The sequence below is a fragment of the Artemia franciscana genome, chromosome 16 (assembly GCF_032884065.1).
Source record: "Artemia franciscana chromosome 16, ASM3288406v1, whole genome shotgun sequence".
Classification (NCBI taxonomy): domain Eukaryota; kingdom Metazoa; phylum Arthropoda; class Branchiopoda; order Anostraca; family Artemiidae; genus Artemia; species Artemia franciscana.
This window is the reverse complement of record NC_088878.1, coordinates 11,390,440-11,403,246: the sequence shown is the minus strand read 5'-3', so window position 1 is coordinate 11,403,246 and position 12,807 is coordinate 11,390,440. Positions and strand designations below refer to the sequence as shown.

Here is a 12,807-nt window from a genome sequence, read left to right as displayed (position 1 = left end):
TTCGGGCCTGTTTCTAATTTTACAGGCAAATACACCTTCAGCAATTATTTCAGAGCTGGGTAGCCTACTAAAATTTGTGTGGCCAGTAGTTTAATTGTAAGATTTCAAATTGTGGTTGTCATTTGCCTTTTTAAGTCATTCCATTCAAGATGCTTTGGATATTTTTTATTGTGATAAATTGTCTTAATGCTCTGAAAAGGGAAAACTATTTCAATTGCATAGGATAGGAAAATTTTGGTAGGCTAATTAATTCAAAGTCCTAAATTAGCCAGGGAAGTGTTTTTTTTTTCACTGAAAAATCATCACGTTCTTTGAACTCCAATTATATAGCCCTGTTTTTGGCCCCCTTGAGCCAGTATCCAGTTCCTGATTGTCATTTACACTAAATTTCACTTTTTCTGTTACCTATATATGTTTGCACCAGTTTTACCATTGGGTAAAACTGGTACAAACACTATTACTGGCTTTCATATAAAGTGAATATACCACTTGATGCCTTTTTTAATGCTGTTTACAAATATAATAATTGCTTCTACCACAAATTCAGATTTAAGCAGTTTTTGACCTCTTAAAAATGACCTATATATGGGGTCATTACAAATCAGTAATAGTTTAGAAACAAATTTGGGCTATATATTTGCACATCAGGGGGTGGGGGTAGAGTATAGCATATATTAAATATGTAAACTAACCATTGCTGGAATTTTTTTTATGTGTGTGCTGTTGCACTGGTGATTTCTCTTCTCATTAAAATTTGATGTGCATAAACACATTAAACAAAAAAAAACAGCAATGGTTAGTTTACGTATATAATATATGCTATGCTTTACCCCCCCCCCCCCCGATTTGCAAATATATAGCCCAAATTTGTTTCTAAACTATTACAGATTTGTAATGACCCTATTTATAGGTCCTTTTTAAGAGGTCAAGAGGTGAAAAAGTGTTTAAATCTGAATTTGCAATAGAAGTGATTATTATATTTGTAAAGAGCATAAAAAAAAGGCATCAAGTGGTATATTCACTTTGTATGAAAGCCAGTAATACTATTTGCACCAGTTTTACCCTCATTTCTTGTTAATATTACTAAGGGGTCATAGTTAAGCACTATAGAAGCCATTGTTAAGTAACATGTGCTTATGTATATATAGCTTTTTGCTACTTATTCTTCTCTGGTTATATAATGCTTGATGTGGTATAAGCCAAGAGAAGGGCCTGTAGACCTATAGAAGAAAACCTGTTAAAAAAAGATGATTCTTTGTAATTTACATAATGATTATAGCTTTCTACATGCAGCCCTGCTCTACTTTAGCCCCCAACCCTCCTAATATGGAAGCTGAAATTACATATTTTCTATTGATTCTGCTGATCCATCCCTCAACCGTAGTACCTGTTAATTGAGGCAACTGTGGCAAAACAAGAACTGGAAAAACAAGTAAAAGGTGGCAGAAAACATTGGAAATATATAATTTGGGCTATACATTTGCCAATTAGGCATGTTAGGGGTGAATTTCTTGTTGTTCACATTTTGATTTACAAATAAAGTGAATATACCACTTGATGCCTTTTTGTATGTTCTTTACAAATATAATAATTGTTTATTTTGCTAGTTCAAGTTTAAGCACTTTTTGACCTTACTTAACCTAACAAATTTTGGCAGTGAAAAACATACATTATTTTGTCAAAAATGACCAAAAACATGTACCTTAATTGAAAATTTGGCATCAAAGAAGAAGAAATTCAGCATAATATTGTAAAATTTATTAATCCAACTTAATTGTGGAAAATCAGTGCTCATAGATTATACAACATGTAAAAAATGGATTAATAATGAAACAGTAAGTTTGAGACCAATGGTTTAAGCTTTTTTATACCCAAAAACTATTTGAGTATACTTTGGTCATTTTCAAGAGCTCAAAAACTTGTACTTGAAGCACTTATTATGTTTGTAAAAAACATAAAAAGGCATCAAGGAGTATGTTTGCTTTATTTGTAAATCAAACATATGAACAACAAAAAATTTACCAATTATTAGTATAGCTGCACAATTTTCCCCTGGGTATGTAGGCTTAGTGGAAGGTCACTTATACCTGATCATGTCCCTACTGTTTTTACTTGGTTGAAAAAAAAATCCAAAGAAAGTTCCTATTGAAAAGGAAAGAGATCAAAAGTGATATTGAATTTGTCATAGCTTGGAGGTTCGCCCCATCAGTCTGTTTAAAGAAAACAGATTCATAATTGAAGCTTTGTTCATTTCAATCTTACGATGATCTACATTGTTACACTTAATTAAATGGTTGTAAAGGGATACTTTTATTTATTTGTCTTGTTTGTTTTCTGCATAATTTTTTAAATCTTTAAATTGATATACATCTCTTACAAATTAATTAGTCATATCATAGTTCCACTTGCAAGTTTTGACCTACTTCGTAACCCTGGTCTCAAAATTGCATATAAATTTATTGAAGCTAGGAAACATAGAACTCTTCTCTGTCTAAAATAAAATGGATGGACATAAGTAGGTTTTAATACACTGAAGTCCTAGCGCCATGAAAATTAAAACAAAAACAATGAAGATTAACTTTAAAATTCTGGACATGACATAAATGTAACATTCACAAAGAAAAACCATTCACAAAATTTTACTTTTGTGCTCAGTTGCCAACCTGAGCTATTGCCCTAAATTTTTAAACCTTGCAAAACATTCACCAGCCACCTCTTATGACCTACACTCTTGTCTGTACATCAACAATTCATTGAAAAGGAAGGACCACCTTACTGGCATTTCTTCCTTTGTACTTATATTTAATGGGTTTAAAAGAAAGCTTCTATGGCTAAGTCAGAAGCCCAGTAAAGGACCAGGTGATCCTTTAGCTAGGAAGTGCAATAGGAAGCTAGGGGCCAGTCATCCTATGCTTTTACATGCCCTTCCTGCTTACTGACCCCAGATTTCTCTAGGTAACCTGTTAAGTCTGGGCCAATTCTGGCTGAACTTACAGAGTTATATCACTGACCTTTGTCCCAAACCAAATAAACTGCTAATGCCAGGAATTAAACCTGTGCCCTTTGGATAAAGGATTCTCAACCTAGAGTGCCAGCCACTTAGGAAGGAACACAAATGTCACCAGAGAACAAAAATTATTTGGAAAAAGAAAATATTGAAAAAAAAACTCAAGTCATAGTTGCTCATTGCTGTCCCACAAACAATATGTATTTTATTAAGACAAATAAATTTGGTAACTTTGAGCCCAGTGTTTTAAAGTCTGAGACCAATATTTTAAGCCTTTTTTATACCCCATATTTAGGTCATTTTTGAGAGGTCAAAAAGTGCTTAAATCTGAATTTCCAATAGAAGCAATTATTATATTTGTAAAGAGCATAAAAAAACGCATCAAGTGGTATATTCACTTTATACAAAAGCCAGTAATACTGTTTGCTATAAACTAACCGAAGTATGTCCCAGGAAAGTGTTTAAAGTACCTACCTCCACTTCTTTCTCCTCTAGAGGGTCCTGAAATTTTTGGCTACATCAATTTTTGGTTATCAGTTTCTTTCTCTCTGGCCTTAGTTCTGAAAAGACAATTCCTGTTGATTTAAAAGAACTTTAAGCAATAACACTGGGGTTTTCCAAATTTAGAAATAATATTTTATGCCACCTGATTGTAGGTTAAATATATGGCTGATATTATTTATTCTCCATGAATTTCTGTTTTATTTCATTTCATTCATGTCAGTTGCTTTCTGTTAAAAATGCATTTTTTTTTTTAAATCAATCTTCTTTTGTGAAAAAAATTTGAATTGTTTTCCTTTTTACATGTTGCATAAAATGTAAAGGAATGCCTAGCCCTTCATTTCATATATTTTAACTAAAAGTTTTTGAGGCAGCTTCTATCAAAATACTACTGACACATTTTAATATTTTTTTTTTTAGAATACATTAGGACACTATTAAAGTTTTGCATTTGCACAGCTAAAAAATTGTCTTAAAAAGTGCCAAGTTTAGAGTTATTTTAATATTCTTCTTGCTGATCAGTATAATTGTTTTTAAAATTCCTTCTATTTAAAGTATTTTAAAGGGATTCTAAGCCAACCATGGGTATATTTTTGTCACAAATGATTTTGCTCAAGAGAGCTGGTGGAAAACAAATAGAACATATAATTTTTCTTTTTTATTATTTCAAGACTAGAATATCACAAAACTGAGCATTCATATTGCTATTTGTATTTTAAGTAAATACAATCCCTGATGGGAGTTTTGTTGATACATGTCTCAAAATTAATTTGTTTAAATAAAATAGATATTGTTTATGGGACAGCAGTGAAAAATGGTAGGAACTATGACTTGATTTGTTTTTTTTTCCAATATTTTCTTTTTTCAAATAATTTTTTTCTGGTTACATTTGTGTTCCTACTTAAGTGGCTGGCACTCTAGGTCGAGAATACTTTGTCCAAAGGGCACAGGTTTAATTCCTGGCATTACCAGTTTATTTGGTTTGGGACAAAGGTCAGTGATGTGACTATGTAGGTTGAGCCAGAACTGGCCCAACCTTGAAAGGTTGCCTAGAGAAATCTAGGGTCAGTAAGCAGGAAGGGCTTGCAAAGCATAGGATGACTGGTTCCTAGCTTCCTGGCCAAAGGACCACCTGGTTCTTTACTGGGCTATTGACTTAGCCATATATGCTTTCCTTTAATCCGATTAAATATAAGTACAAAGGAAAGAATGCCAGTAAGGTGGGCCTTCCTTTTCAATGAATTGTTGATGTATAGAAAAGAGTGTAGGTCATAAGAAATGGCTTGTGAATGTTTTGCAAGGTTTATAAATTTGAGACAATTGCTCAGGTTGGCAACTGAGCACAAAAGTAAAATTTTGCAAATGGTTTTTCTTTGTGGCTGTTATATTTATGTATTTTCAAGTATTTTAAAGTTAATCTTCACTGTTTTGTTTTAATTGCCATTGCCTTAGGAATTTAGTGTTAACAGACAGGAGTCATTGCCTTAGGAATAACAGACAGGAGTTCTATGTTTCCTAGCTTCAATAAATTTATATGCAATTTTGAGACCAGGGGTTACAAAGTAGGTCAAAACTTGCAAATGGAACTGTGGTGTGACTAATTAATCTGTAAGAAATGTACATCAATTTAAAGATTCAAAAAAACAATCATGTAGAAAAAAAACAAGACAAATAAATAGAAGTATCCCTTTACAACCATTTAATGAAGTGTCACAAATGTAGGTCACCCTTAAGATTGAAATTAACAAAGCTTCAGTTTGAATCTGTTTTCTTTAAACAGACTGAAGGGGCAAACCTCCAAGCTATGACAATTTCAATCTCACTTTTGGGCTCTTTCTTTTTCAATAGGAACTTTCTTTGGATTTTTCTTCCAACCAAGTAAAAACAGTAGGGACAGGATCAGGTGTAAGTGACCTCCCATTTAGCCTACATACCCAGGAGAAAATTATGCAACTCTATGCTAATAATTGGTAATTTTGTGTTGTTCATATATTTGACTTATAAAGTGAACATACCCCTTGATGCCTTGTTTTGTGTTCTTTACAAACATAATAAGTGCTTCAATTGCAAGTTCAAATTTAAGTGCTTTTTGAGCTCTTGAAAATTTGTTAGCTTAGGTCAAAAAGTGCTTAAGTTTGAATTAGCAATATAAGCAATTATTATACTTGTAAAGAACATACAAAAAGACATCAAGTGGTATATTCACTTTATTTGTAAGTCAAAATGTAAACAAAAAAAAAATTACTCCCAACCTGCCTAATTTGCAAATATATAGCCCAAAGTATATATTTTCAATGTATTCTGCCACCTTTTAGCCTACTTGTTTTTCTTTTGCCACAGTTGCTTCAATTCTCAGGTACTAGGGTTGAGGGATAGATTTACAGAATCAATAGGAAATATGTAATTCCAGCTTTAGATTTCCATATTAGGAGGGTTGGGGCTAAAGTAGAGCAGGGTTGAATATGGAACATGTTAGCTATAATTATTATGTAAATAATAAAGAGTCACCTTTTTTTAACAGGTTTTCTTCTATAGGCCTACAGGTCCTTCTCTTGGCTTTTACCACATAAGCATTGTATACCCAGAGAAGAATAAGTAACAACAAGCTATATATAGGCTACATAAGCACATGTTGTTTAACAATGACTTCTCAAGAGCCTAAATATGAACCCTTAGTAAAATTGAAAAGAAATGAGTAACAGAAAAAATGAAATTTAGGCTAAATGGGTAATTAGGAACTGGATACAGGCTAAAGGGGGCCAAAACAGGGCTGTATAATTGGAGTTCAAAGAACTCCAATTATACAGTGAATTTTAAAAAATCACTGTATACAAGTTATTTTTTTAGTGAAGTAAACACTTCCCTTGCTAATTTAGGACTTTAAATTGATTAGACTGAAATTTTCCTATCCTTTGCAATTGAAATATTTTCCCTTTTCAGAGCATTAAGACAAACTATCACAATAAAAAAAATATCCAAAGCATCATGAATGGAATGACTAAAAGAAGACATATGAAAATCACAATCTGCAATCTAACAATTAAACTTCTGGCCACACAAATTGTATTAGGATAACCAGCTCTGAAATAATTGCTCAAGTAGCTTAGTAGTAACTTTGACTAATATTGCATTAACTTTATAAGATTTTTCTTAACCATTTTATTATCTACCTATCCCATCCACCCAGTAAAAGAAAAAACCCACCCACCTACACAAGAAAAAGGCCAGTTTTAACTAGGCTAATAACATAGTTTTTAAGTCTATTTTAGTGCAACCTACCCAACAACATAAAATCAAGCTCAATAACCCACCACAATGGTACACAAAAGTGGTGCCTTCATCTTGGATCCATCTGAAGACATACTCCATGATTAGCTATATTTGAAACTTCTGCCTTCTTTCCGAGTTAACTTGAGACGAACGTACAAAATGTAAAAGTTGTTAAAAGTCAACTTTTCATTAACTTTCAGTCAACTTTTACAAATCGAACGCTAAAAGCTAACTCGGAATCGCAAATAAAACGTCGGAATGCTGGTTTCAGTCAACTTGAAAAGTGAATCAAACGCAACTACAATACGCCTGGATTAGTCAGATAAGTAGCCGGACAAGTAAAAGAACACGGGATTTGCGTTTGACGACACAAACTGTCTTAATTTAAAAAATGAAACTGTGCTTTAGTCTGATATTTTTTTCTAAAATCTTTGTAGCAGCCAATGGACCACAAGGTCAGCATATGCTTCCACATTATTTTAGAACTGTCTACATATGACGAACTAGAGAATTGTAATCGTGCTTCCAATTTTATAGACCTTTTTACTCTGGTAAAGTAGATAGGGTAAATGTATAAATTAGGGGAGAAGGAAAATGTAAAAAAAAACAATTCTTACTAATAAGCTGAATAGTTATTGCAAACACATAATTACTGCCACTTCACAATAGGCCTATTTTACCCCCAACCTTCTCCAATGCTCAGTTGTATAACCCAGTTTTTTTTCATGCATTCCACTATACATCACTTTGTTTTCTGATTTTTGTTTCATCATAGGCCTAGTTGGTTCAATTTACAGGTACATAGATTGAAACAAGAGAGATGCATTGTCAGAATGTATGGAAAATACATAATTCTGGCTGTATATTTGCACATTAGGAGGGGTCTAGGACAAATTTAAGTAAAGCTGCAGTCAAAATGTATTAGCTCCAATTATTCCATATATTAGGTTATGAAGTAGACATTGTTTTCCTAGCATGTTTCCTTTTCAGTAGTGCCTAATCAAAACCTTCACCATATAAAGGAATGACTTTATACTAACTTGGACAGTAATTGAGTTTAGAGAATGAAATTTCTAGGGGAATAGGCTCAGAGTCCAAACTAGGCTATATTTAGGGGAAATGTTTTCATAATCCTGTCTTTGCTCTTTCTCTATTTCTAAGGCAAAGAAGTTTCATAAAAGGTAAAGTAAGAGCCAAGGAGTACCACTTTTTTAAAGGAATTTTTTAATAAAACAAAAGCTTGTTCATTAGATTCCTTATCTTAGATGCTCTTTCTGAATGACACTTGTGTTTTATACACCACTCACTTGTGCTTCATTTAATTAGAACCTATTTATTTGATGATCAATTCTAATGAAAAATCACAAAATATGATGAAAATATAATACTTCAGAAACAAATTTGGGCTATAGGCTATAGCCTATGTTTGCATATTAGGAGAGGTGGCAGTAAAGTATAGTGGGTCTGTATGCAAATGTGCTAGGTAAAATTCTTCTACATTTTATGAAGTAAGAATTGATTTTTAACTTCAAACTGTCTAAATATTTTAGCCCCAACCCCCCTAATGTGGTAATATATAGCCATAAATTATATATTTTGTGTCTATTCTGCCACTTGTTTTTGTCTTGTCTCACTCAGGACAAACCAGTTTGTTCTTGAGTTCTAAACAGCATAAACTTGAGTGAGTGATGTATAATACCCAAGTACCCTTTGAATATTAACTATTTTAGTCTGATAACTGATGTGATCATGATATTTAAATTTTCTAAAATCATGTGTTAATGGGTAAAGGTTAATAACAGCAACTCTTCAGCTGCTGCTTCAGCTTCAGTTAGGAGGGTGACACTATAAATAATTTTGCCCAGGGCACCACCACCCGTAGGAACAGCTCTAGATATAGCCCTAGGATATATAAACAACATATATCAATATAGGTTAGAGAAACTGGTTACTGGTACACTAAGCACTTACATGTACTTTCATGCCTTCTAATGACCTTATTTATTGATCTAGGTCAAGGACAGCAGATACCCAGTAAAAGATATCCTAGAAAAAAAGACACATTTTTAGGTGGCTAATTCTATGCTCATTTTCATGGTTTTGTTGCATTTTTGACCATTCATCTCTAGCCCCCCTCTAATGGTCTCATTCACCCTTAGTATATATAGAAAAAACTAGCAAAACAATTGATGAAAAATAATTCAAAAATAGAGATTATAGAAGGAAAACAAGGAAGTATGATTCATTGGTTTTTGCTGCATATTATAAAGTAAGAATTCCATCATTTTTGGTTATTTTTTTATATCCAAGAGCTATATGAGACCATCAGAGGGAGGCTAGAGATGAATTGTCAAAAACAAAATCTTGAAAATGAGCTGTTCATACATATACAAATGTTTTTATTGTTTGGTAAATGACAACTTATACTTATTGACAACATGACTGCCTGTCCATGGATTATTCTTTATGGTTGATTGTGTATGGCTATGCTGTTTGACCTATGTGATTGTATGGATGAAAAGGATTAAGGCCTCATTCAAGTGCTGGTCTATATTAGTCACTAATTTAGGAAAACAGTCTTCCTTTTCTCCTTCTGTCTCCTTTTTTTTCTCTCTTTTTTTTATAAGATTTGTAGTCTAAAATGTATCTCTTACATCCAGTAATGTCAAACATTTCACCAAGATTTAATTTGTTATGCAATAAAAAACAAGCAGACCCATCTCACTAAAGTTTTTCCTTTCATTTTAATTTAATCTGAACCACTCACAGACTGCATTCAAATATATTCAATTGAACTAAGACTTTGAGAATTTTCTTTTGTTTATGTTATTGCAAAAAATGCTAATTTGATGATAAATAGAGCTCATAATTTTTGTAAGTACAATAAAGAAAATTTTTCAACTTTGTGGAATTTTTATTTTAGATTTTTGTATGCTTCTAAACGAATTCTAAAGCTTTGAATTTCCATATGTATATGCATATTTTTCCATATAACTAAGTCGTCAAAAATTTTTATTTGTCCTTCTTTTATATTTTTATGGGGTCAATAGGAAACTTCCAATCATGAACAGGGTTGTGAATGAAAAGTTTAAGAAGTCCTGCTTTACTGTATGGAATCCCCAACAGCTGTGGTAGGCCTCCAAATAACTATGGTCTTGCAATTCATGGTGCAATGAGAGGCAATGGTATAGCATTGCCTATAGTAAGGGCCATACAGCTTCAACATGTTATTGTTTTGTTTGTGTTTTTTTCCCAGGGGCACTTCATATGGAAGGGGCCGTCGTATAAACTGCAGAGGGGGTTCATTTGATTGGAAATAGGAAGTTCTAGTGCCCTTTTTAAGAGTCAAAAGTGATCAAAGTCCAAATCTGCATATTGGCTAATTTTGTTGTTTTTCACTCTCTGTTTATCTGTTGGCGCATATCAGGAGGAAGTGCATGGTTTTAATTGAGCTTTTATAACACATAGGTACATAGTAATGCTCTTTGGATCAGTTAATTATTCTTTGCTGGAGGGTTGGGATAGAAATGCATTTTCTTGTCTTTGTTCCTAATTCTTTTTCTAGGAGTGACTAATGGATTCATTCTTTAAATAAGGAAGGAGTTTAGCCAGGCATGTACAGAGGAATTTGTTTCCAGGGGACAAATTCTTTAAATCCCTTATTCTGTCAGGACTATCAGAAAATTTTGGGAAAAGAAAAAAAATCCTGAGATTTTTTTTTTTGGTGGGGGGTCCTGGAGCCCTTGCATATGTGCCTGAGTTCAGTGCTATGTGCTAAGGGATGATTTCGTATTTAATACTCCTTAAAAATAGCAGAAAAAACTGAAAAGCAGCAGAAATGGACTGTTTGTGAGGGGTCAAGCATTCTAAGGTATGATTTTGTTTACAAGTATTTTAAATGAGCTGTTGATAATTTGCAATATTACATCTTGTTTTTGTATTCTTTTAATATCCATATACAGCTAGTAGCTTTAAATATAGCTACTTGCAAGACAAGACACAATTTTTTTCATTTGTATTTTTGTATGTCATACTCTACTGTATATTCTCCTTATGATATTTCAATAATTTTAGGAATACTGTATCCACAACAGTCTGAGTCAAGAGAACTATTTTCCCTAGACGGTGTTTGGACATTTGCCATTTCACCAAAGTTTGATCAGGACATTGGATTTAAGAATCAATGGTACCGCAAAGAGCTAAAAAAGGTATATTTTTCCCCATTGACGCTTTGAAATACTCCTTGGTTGATTGAAATATGGAATGAATTTTTTTAACATTTTGGGTAGAGGAAGAATGGTCATCCCAGGTGCATTAACTACTGATCTTCAGGGTTTCTTAGCTGGTCATTATGAATAATCAGTCCCTCTTCTGGTGCAGGGTCAAGCAAAAAATACCAATTTTGCCCATGATATTTCAGTTTTTGATCAGGGCATTGGATTTAAGAATCGCTGGTACTGTAAAGAGCTAAAAAAGGTATACTTTTCCCATTAATGCTTTGGAATATTCCTTGCTTTATCAAAATATGGATTGAAGTTTTTTAATATTGTGGGTGGAGGAAGAATGCTCATCCCAGGTATATTCACTACTGATCTCTTGGGTTCCTTGGCTGGTCAGTATGGGTAATCAGTGCTTTTTCTGGTGAAGGTTAAGTAGAAAAATACCAATTTTGCCCATAATACTTCTGTTTTTTTTTTATCAGGGCATTGGATTTAAGAATCAATGGTACTGCAAAGAGCTAAAAAACGTATGCTTTTTCCCGTTTATGCTTTGAAATATTCCTTGCTTTATTGAAATATGGAATGAAGTTTTTAAACATTGTGGGCAGAGGAAGAATGCTCATCCTAGGTGCATTAACTGCTGATTGTCAGGGTTCCTTAGCTGGTCATTATGAGCAATCAGTGCCTCTTCTGGTACAGAGTCAAGCAAAAAAAATACCAATTTTGCCCATAATATTTCAGTTTTTGATCAGGGCATTGGATTTAAGAATCAATGGTACTGTAAAGAGCTAAAAAAGGTATACTTTTCCCCATGATTTGAAATATTCCTTGCTTGATCGTAATATGGATTGAAGTTTTTAAATTCTGTGAGTGGAGGAAGAATACTCATCCCAGGTGCATTAACTACTGATCTTCAGGGCTCCTTAGCTGGTCATTACGGGTAATCAGGGCATTGGATTTAAGAATCAAGGTACTGCAAAGAGCTAAAAAGGTATACTTTTTCCCATTGATGCTTTGAAATATTCCTTGCTTGATCGAAATATGGAATGAAGTTTTTAAACATTGTGGGCAGAGGAAGAATGCTCATCCCAGGTGCATTAACTACTGATCTTCAGGGTTCCATAGCTGGTCATTATGGGTAATCAGTGCCTTTTCTGGTGCAGGGTCAAGCAAAAAATACTAATGTTGCCATTAGTATTTCTGTTTTTGCTCAGGGCATTGGATTTAAGAATCAATGGTACTGCAAAGAGATAAAAAGGTATACTTTTTCCCATTAATGCTTTAAAATATTCCCTGGTTGATCGAAATATGGAATGAAGTTCTTAAACATTGTTATTGTTGGAAGAATGCTCATCCCAGATGTATTGACCTCTGATCTTGCGGGTTCCTTAGCTGGTCAGTATGGGTAATCAGTGCCTTTTCTGGTACAGGGTTAAGCGAAAAAATACCAATTGTGCCCATAATATTTCAGTATTTGATCAGGGCATTGGATTTAAGAATCAATGGTATTGCAAAGAGCTAAAAAAGGTATACTTGTTCCATTAATGCTTTGAATTATTCCTTGCTTGATCGAAATATGGAATGAAGTTTTTAAACATTGTGAGTGTTGGAAGAATGCTCATCCCAGATGTGTTGACCAACTGATCATGTGGGCTCCTTAGCTGGTCAGTATGGGTAATCACTAATCAGTGCCTTTTTTGGTACAAGGTTAAGCAAAAGAAAATACCAATTTTGCCCATAATATTTCAGTATTTGATCAGGGCATTGGATTTAATAATCAGTGGTATTGCAAAGAGCTAAAAAAGGTAT

The 12,807-nt window shown here is 33.4% G+C and overlaps 1 protein-coding gene across 5 annotated transcripts in view; it reads left to right on the top strand.

Moving 5' to 3' along the window:
• The first annotated feature begins 7,116 nt into the window (after positions 1-7,116).
• LOC136037070 (beta-glucuronidase-like) overlaps positions 7,117-12,807 on the top strand; it is a 97,238-nt gene continuing 91,547 nt past the window's right edge. For 4 of the 5 annotated variants that reach the window (XM_065719508.1, XM_065719509.1, XM_065719513.1 and 1 more), the window contains exons 1-2: positions 7,117-7,233; positions 10,853-10,986. In XM_065719508.1, coding sequence (XP_065575580.1) covers positions 7,170-7,233; positions 10,853-10,986 — 198 coding nt within the window. In that variant the 5' untranslated portion in view covers positions 7,117-7,169. Of the gene's footprint in view, positions 7,234-10,852; positions 10,987-12,384; positions 12,526-12,807 lie in introns of those variants that run through there. The other variant, XM_065719512.1, reaches the window with a different exon arrangement.